At 37.9% G+C, this 20,671-nt stretch overlaps 1 protein-coding gene across 1 annotated transcript; it reads right to left on the bottom strand.

The window, feature by feature from the left end:
- Positions 1-1,368: 1,368 nt before the first annotated feature.
- Positions 1,369-20,671, bottom strand: WHAMM (WASP homolog associated with actin, golgi membranes and microtubules). The gene is made up of 10 exons (XM_020966368.2): positions 19,944-20,671; positions 16,185-16,358; positions 14,895-15,045; positions 13,434-13,603; positions 12,566-12,731; positions 11,885-12,072; positions 8,854-8,940; positions 8,532-8,627; positions 5,856-6,339; positions 1,369-3,156 (listed from the first exon to the last, which is right to left on the bottom strand). The coding sequence occupies exons 1-10, from the start codon at positions 20,568-20,570 to the stop codon at positions 2,861-2,863; spliced, it is 2,439 nt and encodes an 812-aa protein (XP_020822027.1). The 5' UTR covers positions 20,571-20,671; the 3' UTR covers positions 1,369-2,860.

Here is a 20,671-nt window from a genome sequence, read left to right as displayed (position 1 = left end):
CATGAGTTGGAAAGGACCCTGGATGATTTAATCTTATCTCCAACTCAACACAGAAGCCTTTGTTGCTACATCCCTATAAATCATCCAGCCTCATTGCATCTCTCCTAAAGAGTAAGCTATTTCCTGAGGCAGCCCATTTCATTGTTTGACCACACTCATTTTTAAACAGTTCATTCCTTCTTTGAACTAAAAAATTGCCACTCTATAAATTCCACTTATTGCCTTAGTTCTATCGTTTTGAGACTCAAGCCCACTTTTTTTTCTCAAATAAAATTGAACCAGCCTACCCCAACAGTAGAATTTTTTTTTAATTTTGGAAGATAATATCATCTTCCATTAGTCTAATTCAGTAATTTCAAATGATTCTTGTACAACATGGTTTCAAGGCCTCCCCAACTGCTTTGAATGCCTTCCAATGGACTCTCTAGTTTGTCAACATTCCTCTTCAAATATGGCATGCCAAACTGAAAATAACACTTAAGATGGGACCTGAAAAGCACAGCATTAAAGTTGGGCCTTATCTGGACCTGTATTTCCCTGAGCCATAGCAGCTAGTTGAGCAGCCTGCAGTACTGACACAGAGGAATGATAATCTTTGTGGGACAGGCAATAGTACATCTTATACAACATATAGAAATACCCATTTGCAGGGCTGTGTTGGAGCCAGCTCAAACTGGCTTGAGAGTCAATTGTTAAATTTTCAGTGTGAACACCTACACCTTAGAAATCAGCAAACACAACAAATCAGGGCTTAAATGTTTTGTTGATTGTCTAGATTTAAGGTGATGGAGAAAATGTTAATAATATAGATTAAACTTAAAAGCATAAGTACATTTTCCTCTCCAGAGAGCTGACTGTTAAACATATAATAGCACAACACAATCTATTATTACATTATCATTTAATTAGAATTTTAATAGTCCTTCCAGTCCAACTAGATGCTTGTTTCTCATTTGACAAATATGAAAACTGCAGTAGAGGGAGTACAGGTGATTTGCCCCAGGTCATACAAGCTCTTCAACGGCACAGCTAGGACTGGAAGCCAGGAGTCCTGTCCGGTCGATGCTTTCAAGTGTGCCATATTGCCCTTCTTCATTGAAATCTGGTGAATGAACAAAGAAGTCCTGTAATCGGTTCCTAAAGTTTTATTTTTTAAGTAACTTTTTAGAATGCAATATAAATCTTCACAAACTTCACTAATGTGTAGAGCAACTCCTAAGCCATAGCAAAGGGTTTCTTTTTCTTCCCAAGAAGCCTGTCTTTTAGACTGATAAAAAAAGAAAAATCCCATGGCAATGGTCTATAGAAGTATGTCATAGAATTAGAATTAAACAAATATAACTAAATGAAAAAAAGTACATGTCCTGCTTCATTGTTAAAACATTTTAATTTCAATTTGGCCTTTGTTACAAAACACAGAAAGCTCTATCATCCTATAATCAAGTATAAAACTGATTACCAAGGCACCACATTTTCTCCCCAACAAAAAGGCACTTGTCAACATTCTAGATAGAGAGCTGGTGAAGGTGCATTTTAAATTACATAAGCTTAACCAAAATGTTACTATAAATTAAACACAAAATATATGAAATCCACTTTTTCATATAAAATGTTTTTAAACTAGCAAACTGTGTTTTTTGACACAGTAAAAACTGTGTGAGCCAAATTCTACCTATCACTAGAGTATCCATCCCCTGCAGACAAAAACAAGGTGTTTAATGGGGCAGTTAGGACACACTTCCTCATTTAATAATAATGTTTAAATACCAGAAAGGGGGAACATGATTTCCAAGAGCAGCTATTTCCGGAGAGGAAATGTTTCCCACCCACATTAACTACATGATTTAAAACTTTTCCCCCCAATAAAATTGTACATGCCAAACAAAGGCTCAGTTGAAATCCTATTGAATTTTAAACCTCATATGCTGCCAGTTTTACATTGGAAATGTTAAAGAATTAGTAGCCACATATTACAAAATTACACCAGTTAAGGTATTATAAGCTTTCCATTCTCCATAAATGTAACACTGAGGTACTGAAAACAGTTCTGTGCACAGATATGCTAGAGAATATAACATAAATTATCTTTATACTATATTTAAAATGTTTCCCAAGTGCCATCAAATTACTCTAGTTACTTATAATAAATTATTCAGCTTTAACAAATTAAAATGTTGATACACACAATCACTTCAATTATATAACTGCACTATTTTTGAACCACAGCAAAAACTGTCCAACCTCTAAAAAACTCCTCTTCCCTCGCCAGTAAGGTAAAATGGCAATGTTTACTTTTCTGATGTGAAACACACTCCAGAATCTGAGTGTAACACATTCTATACTGCACGTGGCTTAATGGATAAGTACTAGTCTCTTGTGCCAACAAAGTCTGCCAGTTTCTTTAATCTCAATTCTCTTCCTTTCCTCTCTAAAGTGCACACAGTTGAGGAGGGCGAGGGGGTGGCTGTTTATTTTCATTATCTAAAGTATTTACTGAAGAGTTTACACTTTTCAATTTATTTTGTGGTAAAACATACCAGATATGCATCTTGAACGTGGTTCCCCCCCCTCCCCGGGGGCTGTTCAGAAACCTCACCCACAAAATGTAATCTAAAGGTGCTTTGGTTAATCTGTGAATGAAAAAATTAAAAAATCATGCATACTCTATTTGATAACAATGAAAATAATGAAAACCCCTGCAACGTGGTTCTTGTGCATAAAATGCTGCTCTTCTTAAAAAATAATTATGGAGGCTGTCCTTCCCTGAGTACATATGCTTCTCCAAAGTCCCCACGTGGTTATGCTGCTTTATCCTGAGCACTCCATTATTCCAGCAAACCTCTGGCCTCAATAAATCAGATTAAGTGTCCCATTCTGTGTTATTCTGCTCGCCACTGTCATCCTCCTCAGAGTCAGCAGACACTCTCTTAATTCTCTGGAGAGCTGCCTTGATGCTTCTTTCCAGCTCACTGGGTGACTCTTTGTTGACGTCTGTGACGGGTTCTTGACGAACCTTCTTCAACTTAACCCCTTGCTTTATAGCAGCCAGAATGCTATCTCGGACTGAAGCTCCTGGAGTGGGCAGAGTGGGCTTCTCTACTTTGCGGAGAAGCATTTCACCATGCTTTAAAGAAGCCAAAACTTTATCCATAGTTCCTGCAACAGATTAAAACCAGTAATAATTATTATAAAAGCAAAAAGCTTGCCCAAAGCTGGTTTACATGCAGTATTCTCATTTACATTATTTAGACAGAAGTATGTTTACATGTAAAATGATTTAAGGGTCAGCCAACAATCCATGAGTTAATGGTGGTAATGTTGCAGCTCCCCCTGCAGATCTCTTAGAAATGACCCTTCACCCTACAGCTAACTCCTCTAATTCAAATCCATGAGCAATACAGAACAGATGCTGATATAATGGTAGCAGTATTATTATTTTCTTAGACAAAGTAATTTAGTTCATTCACCAGAAATGCTTACTTTCTTCTAATGTGTATAAACTTTATATTAGGCTTCTTATGAGAACCAAAAAAAGGTTAAAGTGACCCCAAAAGAGCCACAGCAGACTGAGGCATGACTAAACCATTAAATTGTAAACCCTGTCTCCAATGCAATGGAAACACTCCCTCTAACAACTCTGGCTCTCCTTTTTCTAATCTACACATGTTCCATATAAGTGGAAATATTCTTATTTTTATTTTTTCAACAAGCCCTGAAAAATAAAGATAGATAAGAGAAAAAACAGATTAAAAAAGATAAAACAGAAAAAGATAAAATTCTCTGTGGTTCATTTATATAGCATGCCCTGTATTCTATTTCCAGTTCACAAAGCTGTACTTCTCTAGGCTAAAATCTTAGGCACAAACTCAGTTTTATTCTGCAAGCCTGAAGTCAGTTGATCTCTACAAGTGAAAAGATCCAATGAGCAGCTCAGTTATGGAAGGCCCATTTTCTAGGTCTGACACAATGTAGACACAACAGGACTGGTGCCTCCACTGCATTTTGGTGAGTACCCACTCATGCTACACTTGAGGAATTAGAAGTGTAGCAGCAAATCATAGACCAGGGGTGGGGAACCTGAGGCCTCGAGGCCACATGTGGCCTTCTAGGTCCTTGGGTGCAGCCCTTTGAGTCCAAGTTTTACAGAACAAATCCTTTTAAGAGGATTTGTTCTGTGAAGTTTGAACTCAGTCAAAGGGCTGCACTTGGGGACTTAGAGGGACGCATGTGGCCTCGAGGCCTCAGTTCCCCACCTCTGCTATAGACTAAGCTGGGGCCCCCACTTTTTGTGAAGAGGAGCTACTGGAGCTGCTATTCATTTCCCTAAAATCATTAGGAAGGTCATTATGAAAAGATGGGGACAGCATGGAGAGAAAGGTGGAAACAATAACACATCTGAATAGTGAGAGAGCTTTGCTGGCAACTCTGGCAAGTGGTTCATATTTATGGGTTGATGTGTTTTGGTAGGGAGAGGAAGGGAGGTGGCGGCAGCATCGGGCGTGGAACTTTATCAGGGAAAAGCTTCTAAGTCCAGGTCTACTGGTTGGTAACTCTTGAGATTTGCTACGACTAGCTGAACATGATTTTACTTTGGATTTAAACTTGTAAATTGAATTCACAGTTTGGTTCTGGGAATGAAAAGATTTTATAGTCAAGGTCCAATTATTTTGGTGATTGTTTCTCACCCCTGTGATCTAATTTTCTTTTCTGTATAACATGTAGAAACTTTGTGTTCTAAGGCCAAATTGCTACTGCTTTATAAAGATCTGTATATAGTGTAAACTTTTAGGTACTTTTGCTTTCTTTCATCACTTGTAAGAATAATGCCACTCAAACATGCAATTTAGTTTCACAGTAATAGTACTGAAATTTTACATGGCACATAATAATATAAAACATAGCTACAATAAAGTCTTTGATGACCTAGAACCCAGATAACAAGAATCAAGGGCAGGGAATACTTTTGTATTAACGCAGGGCCTTGCCTACAGGTAACAGTCAATAAATGCTTGAAGAATAAATACAAAATGACAAGAAAACAAACTTGGTTCACTTCAGCAAGTATCTGTCAGGTACTCACAATATGCTCAGCATGCTGGAATATAAACACTGTTAAAACACCTCTGCAGTTGCTAGGGTTTATCCTAATGGTCTAAAATTATAGCTGTTATGAAAATGTATTCAGAATGAAATTATTCTACTGATGATCAAGATCCTCACCTTAATAAATAACAAGCTGATCATGTTCCCTTTGTATTTTTACTAAGGCAGGAAAGTGTACCTATCTATTTTAGAAAAAATTTTCTATAACAAAAGTTGAAATAAAAAGGATGTTCTACTTATCCCTCAGTTAAATTAGCCAAAACCAGGAGTTTTATGACAATTATTTTCCAAAGTAAAACATACTAATTTTCCTTTAGAAAAGTAAGAACTAAATTCTCCTTACAAATAACAAAAGTTGAGGAATCACAATATTGTAACTAACTGACACAAGTTCATACCAAATAACAAACAGCTCCTCAGGATCATAAATCAGCACACTCAACTGGTAGTAAAGACAGATTCATTAATACCCTGAAAGATTCCAAATCATTTAATTCTTCAAAGTGGTATTTATCAATAACTATCTTAACAGAAGACAGACTTGTCAATATAATCTATCAAACTCAATACTGAAGGGCTGCATGATTTAAAAAAAAAAATTGTTAACAGTGTAAGACAGAAACCCCTGGAATATTTTTACATCAGAATGAATTTAGGGCCCTGTTCTAAACTGGGGATACAGTGACAATTCCAGAAATAGGAAACAGAAGTCTAAATTATCATAGCGAGAGACAGAAATTCCAAATATTTACCTGTACAGTGGTTTAAAGAACTTTTAGAGGAATCATATAATCTTTCAGCAGTTGATTCACAGACCAGGGGAAGTGGCTGATCATCATCCTTCCCAGGTGCCATCAAGTGCCGAGGCAAAGGAAATGAAAGTGGTGAGGGAGAAGGAAGAGGTGGTGGTGGTGGTGGTGGGGGAGGAGGAGGAGGAGGAGGAAGAAGAGGTGGTGCTGGTGGTGACATCAGTTCTTTGCTGGATTCTGGATGTGCTGGGTCTCCAAATGGAACGAAAATCTGAACAGAGGTACTTCCAGGACTGTCTTTATATTTAGATGTTTTCAAACCTCTGACTCTGGATGAAGGAGTGTTTCTTGTTTGCTTAGAAGATAAATGGACTATTGACAGTGGTTGAGAAGCTGGTGATGAGATTTTCTGGGAAATATCTTTGGGCAATTTTGGACTAACTGGTTTTGAACAAGATGTTTTAAGCACAAACTGAACTGGACATTTCTAAAAAAGAAAAGAGTAACATTAAAAATTTGCTAAACATGCCAACAACAAAATTTAACACAAGAAACAACAATTCCCATTTGTGTAGCACTTTCAAGTGTACAAATGGTTTTCCTTCCATCAACCTTGACAGCGATAGCTGACGTATTATTAACTCCACTTTACAGAAATTAAATACTTTGCCCAACGTTACCAGGGCAAAAGGCTTGGGTCCAGTCTTATTCCAGTTTACAAAAGCAATCTTCTACTAGAAGTAAACCATCCTTGGATACTTGTAAGTCTACTCTCAGACAAAATAACTTATAGTTGTACAGCACTTTCTCCTCAACCTCCCTGTAATATATGTAGTAAGGCAGTTTTCTCCTGGTGTTCTAGGAGACATGTTCGAGTACTGAAGCCTCTTGCCATGGGTCAAATAGGTGCCAAGTCAAAAACTGAGCACCACGACTCAGATCCCCTCATGACAAGCTCCCTTAGCTCCTTCAAGATGACACTAAAACTTACAAAGAACTTAGCAGGGACAATTTGGAGAATGGCTGATAACTTTTTTAATATTCATTAATTCATCTGCTCTAAGCAATTACCTCAGACTACAAAGCCCGCATTGTACATGCAACTCAAAAAGAGCATTTATCTAACAGAAAGGGAAAACGAGTCCAAGACACACGTGTAATGGTAACTCATAAAGAATCAGTTATGCAGAGCTACAAGGACTCCAAGATGAGAAAAAGGTTTTAAAAATCACAGAAGGTTTAAAAAAAATTATGAAAATAAGCTGATTCTATCTGGCCACATACTAAAGATTGTTAGTATCTCCTGGTGCCTTGCAATATATCCCAGTACTGGCCAGTAAGCAATTTTATCTTGATCAACAGCTAATGCTTTAAGTTGGAGCCCTACTTAAATCAGCTATGGTATTAAGGTCTCTTAATTCTACTTTACTTATACATCTGAGACTTAATATTCTGTTTCTTCAACAGAAATAATGGTTTTTCGGAACATCCTTTTGACCCCATGGCTTTTCTTTTCTTTCTTAAATTTAAATTTAAATTAAATTTCAACAACTCTCAAATTTATCCCTAAGTAATTCTCACAAACTGGTACTGAAAAAAATTCTTATAATGCAGCAGACACTTTACCTGTTTATTAGATAGCTCCTTGTAATGTAAAAATCCATAGCTTCAAAATAGTAAAAGTATTATAGTTGGGGACATATGAAGCATAAATATCTTAGTAGTCATCTAATTTTGGAAGGCTTGTTTTTTGCCTTCCTAAAATAAGTCCTTAATAGTTACGAGAAATTCAGAATTTGTTTGCTTGAATCAAATGAAATGCTCTTCAAACAAAAAAATAATAAATTATGAAAACCTAACCTTGCCTAGGAATGTCAATCTAGACTAAGGTCTAGATAGATAAGGAATTCAACTAAATTTAAGAAACATACAAAAATATCCATACTTCTTGTCATGTACCAAATTTTTAACTTTTTTTTCGGCTAAACAATTCCATATGATAAACACTGAAAAGTGATAAATACATGAGAATAGTATTTCTTTAAAAACATCAATCTGCAAGTCATTTACAATAGGTGATTTTTCCATCATTATTTTAATTTAGAGGTTTAATTTACTTTAAGGTGGTTCCTGGTCTGTTTTATTCTTCCTGACAGATTCTAGTCTTCCAGATGCTCCTTAAATGAAGACTCACTCCTCATTCTTGAATCCTGCTTTTCTTCTTGAATTACTGTTATGTTTTCTTCTGTCTCTCTCTTTCTCTTAAAAACTGCATTCTCTACTTCTGCTCCTGTCCAGACTGGGCTTGCATGTTCTGACACTTGGGCCCTGGAGCACGGAGCCGGTGACCAGCAGTAGGGAGAGGGCCAGGGAGCTGGGGAGCAGTGAGCCCAACATCCTCTCTGGCCAGAGACACAGTGGTGAATGGAGTGAGTGGGGAGGGGGAAGTGGGAGGAAGAGAGGGAAGGAGAGAGCGAGTATGGCTTCTATTTTCTAAATTTAGATCACTGATGATAGTTGCAGTAAAAGAAATGAGATTATAAACTGCCATTTCTCATCTCTATATCTCTAGCACACAGTAGGCCCTTAAATGTTTGCTGAATTGAATTTAGATTATTTATCTTTCTCTCATAAAAACTTCTCCAAAATATAAATGAGATAATTATTTCAAGAATTTACCTCTTTAAATGATTTTAGGCGTTGAAGTGTTTTCTGTCGTTCTTGGTTTATCCACTCCTGTTTTTCCTTCTCCTCTTCTTTTCTCTTGTTTCTTTTCTGTATTTAAAAAACACGTACACATTCAAAATCTTTAAAATGCTTACCTCTGTCATGAAACACAACTGTGCCTAAATCTCCTAACCTGTATCATTCCAACCATTCCACCTGACAAATGTTCAGAGCACTAGTCATGGAAGAAAACTGAAGGTTTCATTTTCTTTATTTCAATGCTATGCTAGTGTGTAGTGGCAAACTGATTAGGCAATTTTCTTTAGCTACTCACCATCTGAATATTATGATGCTGATAAAATTGCTTTATGTTTTCCTGTGCCTGCTGCAATTTTCGATGATGACTTTCCTTGCACTGATCCTGTCATGATAAAACAAATACAAAACTCAATTTGACTCTTATTTCTGTGGGCTATGTTTTAAAAAGTAGGTTAAAAACGATTCTATTTTCTAGGTTGCTGCTCAAGACACTCAATTAGCACAAGTTTCCATTATAGCTCAACAGCGCCTCGTTCTACACAATGTTACCCAGTACTTTGAGAAACAAAAGAAGAGATTCTCCACCAAAACGCATATGAGATTTATTGGGCAATTCCCTAGACTGGGAGTAGCCTGTGTTCCAAAGGGGCTAAAAGTGGTGGTAAAAGACACAGGGCAGCTGGTAAGCCTAACAAAAAGCTGTAAACAAAACTTATACTGGATAATTGGGGAATGGACTATTACTTCATCCCAAGGAATGAAGAATACAAAGAATTCTGAAAAACAAAAAAGTTTGTATGAAGTGATGCAGAGTGAAGAAAACAGAGCCAAATGAATAATAATATAAAAATGTAAATAAAATAAACACTAAGAAGTAACAAAACTCTGGTCAAATACAATGCTCAGTGTTAGTGCCATACTATCCAGGATATATCTATCTCTACAGATTATACTGATATACCTCTGTGTTGTGGTTTGGGGGAGGAGGTCAGAGTCAGAGACTGTCCACCCAGGGACGCCAAAAACGATTGGGGTTTCATGGTGTTTTATAGTGGGACTGTCTCAAAAAATTCAGAGTCAGACCACTTCTAATTCAAGTAAAGGCATTTATTGAGATTAACGCCTGTCATGAAGTGGGCTAAGTTCCAAGAGGAACCAGCAGCTTTAGTAAAAGCAAGACAGACTTTTATAGGGTAAAGATGCAATTACATAATGGAAATTATGAATATTTAAAAGGCAAGAGGGATTTGTTAAGGGATGAGGTAATAGGGGAGGGGGCCCAGCCTCAGTGGAACTGGGTGTGCAATTTCCCATAATGCATACAGAAATACCCATTTGAGGGGGTATGTATGTATGATAATGATATAATAAGCCTCTCTACATCATAAGTTCATCTAAAGGACAGCTTTTGCTATTACTGTGCAGGTACCTACTTAGGAAAAGTCCCTTCTATTGTTTTGGGGTCCACATCCTGCTTAGGCATACTGGTAGTGCTGCTTTCCGATTGCCTAAGTATTGTGGTGCTGTCTGAGACTAGACGTATGTGATTATGATTGAGTGCATGGACATACCTGCTGCTTCTGTGGGAAATATGAGGAATGGGTCTGGGGGCAGTAACTGGGATCCCATCACATGGACACGCCTGCTGTTTCTGTGGGAAATATGAATTCATGGACGTACCTATTGTTCTAGTGAGCAGTGAGGCATATACGAAGAAGTTAGGATATTGAGTTGGGGGTGGTGGGGGCAGTAGCTAGGTAGGGGCAGTGGGCCTGCTGTTTAGTAGGGCCCATAAGGAAGTTAGAATATTGGGGCTGGGGGGCAGCTTTAATAGGATTCCATCATGTGTGTATATATATTTCTATGTGCTTGCATATACACATCCATATATACCTTCCTTTATGTTAATAATCAATAATCTGTTTTTTCCCTCTGGAAATGTACTCTGTAAATGGGTTTGTTTGGAAATATTTCTTGTGCCAAAACAACATTTATCAATAATTTAAGTCCATTTTACTAATAACATACCTGAAGTACAGTATTAATAATATGATTAAATGCAAAAGATATTTTATGTAGCCTTATATATGACCTTGAATTTATCAAGTTATCATTCAACTACATCTGACCACCATTTATAATACTGTCTTGAAGGATATGTTCTAAAATTCAACCTCACATGTTAGAAACATTTTCCCTGTCTTGGAAGGCTGTCGGAGGAGGTTAGAGCAGATGTTCCTGATCACCAGTAACTACTAACCACTGAAGCCTGTACCTCTTCACAAGTCTCCATCTCTTTCAACCTCAAAAATTCTATAAATTGTATGAGAGAAGGCACCTGTTGGAAAAGTAGTTCCTAAATACAGGAACTATGACTTTGGAAAGTGAATTGTTATTATTCAAATTCTCCTTATCCACTTGTGTCATGCTCTGCTCATTTAGAGTGGGACAACTCAAGAGGGCAGCTGCTGGTACAGTGGATAGGCTGCCCAACCTGGAGTCAGGAAGACCCAACTTCCTGAGTTCAAATCTGGCCTCAGACACTTACTAGCTGTGTGACCCTGAGGAGGTCACTTAACTCTGTTTGCCTCAGTTCCTCATCTGTAAAATGAGCTGGAGAAGAAAATGGCAAACCATTCCAGTATCTTTGCCCAAAAAAAACCCCAAATGGGAATACAAAGAGTTGCACACGACTGAACAACAACTCAAAACTCAACAAACATGATTAAGCTTACTAAGTCATAACCTGACCCACTTGACACACCCAAAGTCCACTGGAAACAGCCTGGGGGGGTTGCTTTTCTTGTCATTAGAGTGAGACAATTCTTTAAATATTTTAAGCTTCATCTGTATAAAGATATTTTAAAGAAAAAAAAATCTCACTGACATTAGGAAAACGAAATTTCATTTTAAAGGCAGATGAGATGAAGAATGTTATTTCAATAATATATATTTTAAAATAACAATTTTTTTACAATAGCTAATTAAAAAACCAGTAAAGTATACTTGTAAGCATTCCCTACAGGTATTCTCAGCAATAAGTCCATTTTTTTAAAATCACAAGACATTATAAATAAATTGTGGCGAATTCCTATTATAGTAATTGGTAATTTTTGTAACCAATACTAATTCACTAAGGAACCCGAAAGAAGAGCTTATAAGAAGAAACTTAAATACGTATTTAGTAACTGGAAATACGATATCATTGCATACATTCTTCTACAGTTACTGTCTTGCTACAAACCTAAGTTTTTAATGCATTTTTATCCACCAATAACTGGAAATCACAGGAAAGGAAGAGAAAAAGATTCCACAAACGCATTTACTTTTTTGTTCCTGAGATAGGCTCTTCTTGCACAAATGGCCCCTCGCTTGGACTCTAGCTGCTGGGATTGCCGCTTGAGTGTCTTCATTTCTGAAATCTGGGAATTCTGTTGTCCCACTAGATGATCAACAACTTTAAGTTCCTCAGGATTTTCACATGTATCATAATATACAACTTCATCCTGTTTTTCTAGAAATAAGAACCAGTTTTAAAATTAAGTCCTCAATTTATAAAAGATGAGGACTTTTAAACATGCATTTTGTGATTAACACATATAAACACTAAAATAACTTAGTTAAAATCAAGAAAATTATTTTTGTCCAAACCTATGACTTCTTCCCTTCCCCTCCCCAGCCCCCAATATTGGTTAACAATTTGTCTGTAACTTATAACCTTAGAAAGCTGTCTGACGTATTGAAAGCTCAAGTAATTGGCACAAAGTCACACAGCTATTCTGTGTGAGGCAAAATCTGAACCCAGGTGTTCCTGACTCCAAGGTTCAACCTTTTGAAGAACATTTCTTAGATGCTAAATATCTAAAATGTTAAAAACTTAAGTTTCAAAAGTTAGTTTAAAATTTTTAATGCAAAGTATATAATTAGTAGGAACTGTATTACATTTAACATTGTCTCCAGCTACTAGTTACCACACACAATTTGTTTTCTCCACACATACATGTTACCTTTTATGAGTCGTCTTACAGTGTCTAGCTCTGTAATAAGCAGCATCTCTTCAAACTTCAATATCTCAAGCTGAACTTCATACAATTCAAGCTGAACTTCATAATACTGCATTTCTAATTCATCTACCACATCAATGTTTTTCTCTACTTCAGAAAGACCTTCTACCTTATTAATAAAAAAAGAACATCATGTCAATAAAAATAATACATTATGAAAAGTATGTTTACAGATTTTCCCAATTATTTTCTGACAAGAAATAGATACATGCAGATATGGAGAAAAATATTACTGTAACTTGCCTATTTAATGTGACACAGGTGCTAGTATATTGTGACTAATTCAAGTCCATTTGTAAGAGGCCATCTTTAGCTTTTCCTCATAAACTGTGAAACATTTGTCTTAAAAAACTGATGGAAAGGGAACAATGTATTATAGTGGTAATTTCCTCTTTGACTAAAGTCATAGAAGCCCAGGAAAAGTTACATGGTCATGACACTACAATGAGTAAATCAACAACAAACTATTTCAGTGCACCATTAAATCAATTACAATCTCCAAATAATAAAAAGTGTGCTAGTGCCCTGAAAGTATTAACTCATTGCCCAAAGTAGCTTACCTACTTTTGTAATGAGTTTTAACATTATTACAAAGGGAACCATATGCCACAAATGGGTTAAATGCTGACTTTGCTGTCTCTTACTTTATGGGAAAAAAAACCTAGAATAGCATCAAGTTGCTCTCTAGTGATTTCAGATTTGCTTATTTCATACTATCCTCAAAAATGTTTTGAGCTCCTAGGAAGAAAGGTGCTACAAATATTGTAGGGACAGTGCTATTAGATAAAAATTACATTTATTTTCACCTTACCTTCTTTTGAATTTCAACTCTTTTTCGATTCAAGCACAGTTCTTTGGCTCTCCTGTGTTGCAGAGTTTCTCTTGCTAACATGTACTTCAGTTTTTCAAGTCTGGGAGCAGCTAAGGCCCAGGTGGCTTGGCCAAATCCTTCCTCATCCTGCTCCATCTGTTTCTGCATTACTATTGCATTAAAATTTAGAAGATAAATGACACTCATAAGAAATCAGAGGTTTGTGTAACAATTAGAATACAGGCCCCTCCCTCCACTTTTTGCCCATTTGCCCCTATTTATCTTTCCCTTTAAACACTATGCACAATGGGTAATCAATCACAATGATGCTCTTGTTCCTATCCACACTCTTAAAAAACAGAGAGGGAAGAAAGAAGAGTTGTTCCTTCTATACATACTTCTTTTGAAAGTAGAAGAATTAAAAAATCTTTTGAAAAGATTTTTGTGTGTTGCATACAGCACCCATCTTTTTATAATTGCTAAATGCGAACATTAAGGGATTAATCTGTTAAACAACCCACTTTGAAAACATGTACTGCTTTATTACCTAACTAGTTTCAGTGTGCTGATAAATCCTGTCAATTAAGAGCAAGTGGCAATTTTCAGTAACAAATATGACAAAAAGCAATTTTAAAATGAATTTCACCTAAAATGTTTTTAAGAGTAACCTCCTGTCACACCAATGAAAGCCAAATTCTGTTAATTAAAAACCCATATTACTCATTTTAAAAAAAGAATTCTGCTTTCTAGCCTTACCAGGTACATTTAATTTTGTTTTCATTTAACCAAAATCAGGCAATCTGGTTGTAGTTTAATGGTTTGACCATTGTTCAATCCTATTTGCCTGAACATGTGCAACAGTGAATCCTGCAGAGCTTAAAGAAACAACTTCATTCTTGTAATGAATTTTGTGAGGGTACAGGTGTACGTAGGGGGCAAAGGGAAGTAAGGAAGCCAAGCAAAGCTGGCAGTCAGTAGTAAGACCTCCCCTTATACGATCCTACAAGGTGCACTGCAGCTTTGAAAATATTTCTATAAGGTCAAGTGGCTCACCCATACCTAACTACTGTCCTGATTCAGTAAGGGCGTGGAAAGTCATTCAAAGTCATACACAGTTCAGAGAAAGCTGTTCCTTTAAAAATAAAAAAGTTGATTGCTACAATTTTACAGATATCTAATACTGAAACAGATGTCCACATGACATTTCTACTGTTAGAAAATGAGACTATTAGGAGAGAACACCAAAATTCTGCTTCTGATAGTTTTTTTTTTTTAGGCAATTGGGGTTAAGTGACTTGCCCAGGGTCACACAGCTAGTGTCAAGTGTTTTGGTCTAAGTCTGATAGTTTTTAACTCCAATAACACTGGAAGAAATGTAATCCATACATTATTGTTCATTTGGGGGAAAGAGGGAGGAGGCTGAGAAGTCTATGCTCTAGCACAATATTCTCTGATGCTTACTGGCCAATGCATTTACTGTTTCCTTAAAATAATTCACAGTGATGTCCTGAATAGATGTCACAGCTTCTTCAGCCTGTCTGGTCCATTCTTTGGCCTCTTTCTGCAATGCCTCTATTCTCTTGGGGCCCAATTCATCAAACTCCAAGGACTTCTATAGACAGAATGAAAGAACGACTTGAGCTTAATAGTGGATAACGGCAATGTGGATGCCACGTATTTTGCAGGATTCTAAATACCTTTGCCCCTCATCTAAAGCAGGCAGAAGGAATTATTTTAGCTACTTATTATTACTGTTCTCCATAAAGTTTTGGCTTCTCTCCTAGTATGGAAATAATAACATCCTAAAATTTGTATACTACCTACTTGGGAGGAAAAGTACGAAGTCATTTTATTCTTTTTTATGAATAAAGAATTATGCTTTCTTTATGTACAAAAACACAGTATTTACATAGAGAGAATTCTGAAAAGCAACATTGTTGGTGAATGTTTTATGGCTATGAACAAGAGCTCCTCTGTACGCAATTCTATAGTTCTCTTTTAGAACTGTGGAACGTGTGTAAATTCCTCAACTAATTAAATTTGCTAGCACTAATTCCATATCTAAGTTAACTTATATTGAAATAGCAATTCTAATTGTAGCCTAGCTTTAAAATCTTTTTCTATAAAGTATAATTTACCAATAAAAAGAACACCATAAGAGGAGGAAAAAGCAGAACAAGTTCATTAAAAAAACAGTATAATGCAAAAACTACAAATGAAAAGGAGACTTATTTTGTAAAATAAGTCAGAGTGGCATGTATTTATATATTTGTTTAGCACTGAGGTACAGAACACTTTTTAAAAATACCAAAATATGGCTGGTTTTTAATGTGTATTGTTGGGCGGGAGAAGAGAGTGATATGGTGGCTAGTACAATAAACCAAGAGTCAAGAAACTAGAGTTCTTGACCTCTGCCACTAATCTGCTTTTGAATTAAGATAAGTGATGACACCTCTGTACAATAATTCTGTATTTCATTTGTGAAATGAAAGCAATACTTGCAAAATTGCTGCAGGGCTCAAATGAGATAATAGTATAAAATACTTTGAAAAGCATAAAATATTATAAAAATAGATTATCATTACTTAATTTCCATTCCCTTCCCAGACCAGTATAGATATACTACTAGAATATTTCTGTATGGGTAACTAAAGTAATTTGCCAATGTAATTGTTAATTTAAATGCAGTTGCTGAAACATTGCTTTGCAAACAGTACAATAAACATGAGAAGAATATGAAAGAAAACATACTGAAATTTCTAGCTTGTATAATGTTGCAAGCTCTCGCATATCCCTGAATGGCTGCAGCAAATATTGGTAGAAGTTTGTTGCCACAGTAACTAATTCCTGGTAAGCTTCATCTTCTTCTTCATAAACTTTCATTAAATCTATCATCTTGTCAGCATTTTTATGCCTGTGAATAATCTAAAAGATAAAAAGGATTTTAAAGGTTAGCTACAGTAGGTTTATGAAATGTACAGAATAGAAGGACCACGACTATTGTATTCAGTACAAATTGTATGTGTTTACTGATTTTTCCCAAACCATGATTCTCCTTTCGCTACAAACCCAAGTCCTCTAACTCTATAAAGCCAGTTATTTTTTCCACTGTAACACATTGATTCTCATAAAAATGTTTGATATAATAAAACTTTCATATATGCTTAATTTTGAAAGTATAATCAAAGTTGGATGAATTAACTACCATTTCTAAAAAAAGTAAAATTTGATTAAATTCCCCTTCCAAATCTCTCACTCCCTGAAACATGACACAAAACATAACACTAGAAATTACATACTAAGGTTAAACTATTTAGCCTAATATTTAGTCTTTTATAGTGAAAATGTACAAAGTCATGTTTGAAGACGGGAATATGCCCCAAACATCTCCACCTTCCATCTGTGAAGTGAGGGAAGAGGGGAAGACCAGGTGACCTCTGAGGCCTTCTCAGCTTTAAATTTTATCATCTTATAGTAAGAGTTTTTAACCTGGGGTCCATAAACTTTTTTTTTAAATTTGATAACTGTACTTTAAAATTGTTTTTCTTTTAGTTGCATATATTTATTTTATGCATTTAAAAAGAGTATTCTGAGTTCACTGGCTTCACCAGCCTGCGAAAGGTGTTTGCGAAAAAAAAGGTTAAAAGATCTCTGTCTTGAGAGATTCATACCTGTTACAGACATGTTATCCATGATTTTTTCAAAACCTGCCTATAATGTATTTTAGTCCCAAACTATGACTTTCAACAGAATCTCTTAAATTCTAGCATTCTGAGAGATGAAAGGACTAGCTGATGAACAATTTCAGATTTACCCTTGACACAGCCTTCATTACTTCAAAAGATTTGATTCCATTCCTCCCCATCTTCATAACTCCAAAAATAAAGAATCCTAATCTTAGTTTGCCCTCATGTGGATATCTGTTCCCTTTACCATTTTTTACCTGCCCTTCCACATGTGTTTCCAGTTCCATCAGAGAAGTTTTTCATTACAAAGACTAAAACTTCACTAAGTACTGGAGGATACACCATGATTTTAAGCAAGGATAGGATGCTTTTCATTCTGCTTCCAATGCATGCACCTTCCAGATACCAGCATTTTATAATTTTATTTTTACTGCCAACTGACTACTAGATGATTCTACCTGGATGATCCACTAGATTCTCAAATGAGCCATGTCCAAAACAGAGCTCATTCACTTCTTCAAAGCTTCATCTCTTCCAGACTTCTCTATTTCCACTGCAAGCACCAATATTTTCTTAGTTACTGAAGGTCATATTCTTCTAGTAATCCTTGCCTCTCCCTCCCACTCCACATATCCAATTAGCTGCCAAGTCTGATTGAGTCTACTTCCAATAATTACTTTTACTCTATTCACATTGCCACCATCTTAATTCAGACCCTAATCATTTTCCAGTCTCTCCTTCCAACATTCACTCACCTGCCAAGATAATCTTGCTAAGGCATAAGCCTACTGGCATCCCTTTCTCAAAAACCTTCTCTTTATTTCCTCTAAATAAAATGCAAATTCCTCACCCTGGCATTTAAAACCCTTCAGAATGTAGACATAACTTACATTTGCTACTTTATTTCACATTATTCTCACACACTGCAATATAGACTACAGCTAACAAAACTTTAGCTATTCCTTAAACTCATATTCTGCTCACACATTTTCATAAATCATCCTTCATACCAGGAATACATTGCTTCATCTTGGCTTGCCAATACCCTTACCTCCTTTCAAGACTTAGCTTAGGTGCTATCAACAAAGAAGCCTTACCATCCAGTTGTTGTCTTGCTATTACTTAACCATGAACATGTATAAATTCTTACCTTCTCTTCAGTAGAATCTAAGCTCTTTGAAGGCAGTTACAGATTCACTGTCTTCCTATTCCCAAGGCCTGCCAGTGTCTTGCACACAGCAAGTGCTTAACAAATGCTACCTGAATTGTTAAATTACCGTCATTTTTGACATAATAATCAACAGTACATCGTAAAGTTTTCAGGTAACTGAAAAAACTGTATGATAACCAAACGCTCTCTTTCCTGGGTTTTGACCAAAAACACAGGATAAGCCATGAGGTATTTGAATTCTGCTTCTGAAAACTCCTTGTATTTATTTGTCCAGAATAAAGCTCATTCACCATTTGCCCTTTCATTGTTTTATGAAACCCTCCTATAGCATTTTCCTTGTCTGTTCGCTATCTATAGACAATTTTGAACTTTTATTTCTATTTTCACATGCCCAGTCAAGGAGATTGTGTCTTCTGCCTTCCACAGTTTGAAGGATCAGATTTAAGGCTGGAAGGAACCTCAAAATCTATAGTCTAGGATTTAACCTGGGATCTGTGAAATTTAAAAAAAAAATTATTGGTAACTATTTCCATATAAATTGGTTTCCTTTATAATTCTATATACTTTATTATCCATTCAAAAACATTCTGAGAAGGGATTTATATAGTTTTTGCTACAGTGCCATAAGCAGCCAGGTGGCACAGTGGATAGAGTACTAGGCCCGGAATAAGGAAGACTCGTCTTCGTGAATTCAAATCTGGCCTTAGACACTTATTACCTTTGTGATCCTTGGCAAGTCAATTGTTTGCCTCAGTTTCCTCATCTGTAAAATGAGCCAGAGAAGGAAATGGCACTCCAGTATCTTTGCCTTGAAAATGCTAATTCAGGGGTAGCTAGGTGGTGCACCAGCCATGAAGTCAGGAAGATCTGAGTTCAAATCCGACCTCAGACACATGATACTCACTAGCTGTGTGACTCTGGGCAAGTCACTTAACCCTAAATTGCCTCACAAATCAAACAAACAAAAAAACCCCAAAACTCTAATGGGCTCACACAGTCCAACACAACTGAACAACAAAACAAGACTGCCAAGGGCGTCTACAACACACAAAAAGGTTAAGGCACTGTTCTTATATACTTCTCAACATATACCTCCCAAAATACTTCAATGCTAATTTCTGGATAAAAGCATTTGACATTTTTTAAGCGTCTACCCTTACCACAAACCGTGAGGCTAATGGAAACCTCCCTGTAGTCAAACAATGAAGTCCATCCTTAAGGATTTGCATTGGAAATATTTATTTCTCAGATTGACAATACTGTTACCCATCTTAATTATGGAAAACTCCTGTAAAACTATCTTTACAGAATGTAATGACTCACGACGGGGTTTGGAGACAGCAGCGAAGCGAAGGCCTGACCTTCTAGAATTCGATTTTTATCATGGGCTCTCAATCCCCCAAGACCAGGAGCCAGGTGCTTATGCCCTGATCTTTCCTCCTACAGGGGAGAGGGAGTTCACGGAGCGGGGCAGATTTTACTTGGGTGGATTTACGGAAGGTAGAAAGGAGCCCCTCCCACGTTTGGAGCCCACGTGCCTGTCACTTTTTTCAGGTGCCAAACGCGCACCTTAAGGCATGGGCCCCGGGTTTTGGTGCCACTGCGCCCGACCCGTCACGCCCCCAGCCCCAAGGTGCGGCGGGCCGGCCGTACCCCCTGGAGCCTCTCTTTGGCCCGGGCCACGTGCCCCTGCAGGGTCTTCTTCCGGAATTCGGGCAGGTTCTCCAAGTACTCGTCCCCCGGCTCGTCGTCGGCGCAGAAGAGCGAGTCCAGGAGCATCCTGGTTCCGCACCTGTCGGCCGCGGCGCTCAGGTAGAGCTCCAGCTGGCGGCAGCGCTCCTGCAGCGCCGCCTCGTCGGCCGCGGGCCCGGTCGGGAAGAGCAGCGCCCACAGGCCCGGGCCGAGCTCGGGGGGCAGCGCGGGGAAGCAGGCCTCCAGCTGCGGGCTCACGGCGGCCAGCTGCCGGTGCACTCCCTGCAGCTCGGCCGCGGAGAAGAGGCCGGCCCAGCTGAGCGGCCCGCACGCCTCGGCCTCGGCCTCGGCTTCCTCCACCTCGGCGGGGGCGCTGCCTCCGCCGACCGGGGCCCGGCCGAGGCCCTCGCGGCGGCGCAGCCGCCGCAGCCGCTGCTGCAGGGTCCGGTTGTGACAGGTCACGGCGAACTTGGCCTCGGCCTCGTTCCAGGCCACCATGAAGCGCAGATTGGGTCGCTCGGGCTCCGAGAACAGGTTCTCCTTGACGGCCACCCAGCCCTCCAGGCTGTCGAGCCGCTCTTCCGCCATGGCCCGGCCCTTTCCGGGAAGGGCCGCGAGGGGCGCCCCCCTCACGGGCCGCAGGGCTCGCAGCTAGAGGACCGCACGGGCGCGGGGCCACTCCGCCTCCC

Source organism: Phascolarctos cinereus, unplaced genomic scaffold (genome assembly GCF_003287225.1).
Source record: "Phascolarctos cinereus isolate Bilbo 61053 unplaced genomic scaffold, phaCin_HiC Scaffold_3;HRSCAF=262, whole genome shotgun sequence".
NCBI lineage: Eukaryota > Metazoa > Chordata > Mammalia > Diprotodontia > Phascolarctidae > Phascolarctos > Phascolarctos cinereus.
Note: the sequence above shows the minus strand (reverse complement) of the source record. Positions and strands in the feature narration are given on the sequence as shown.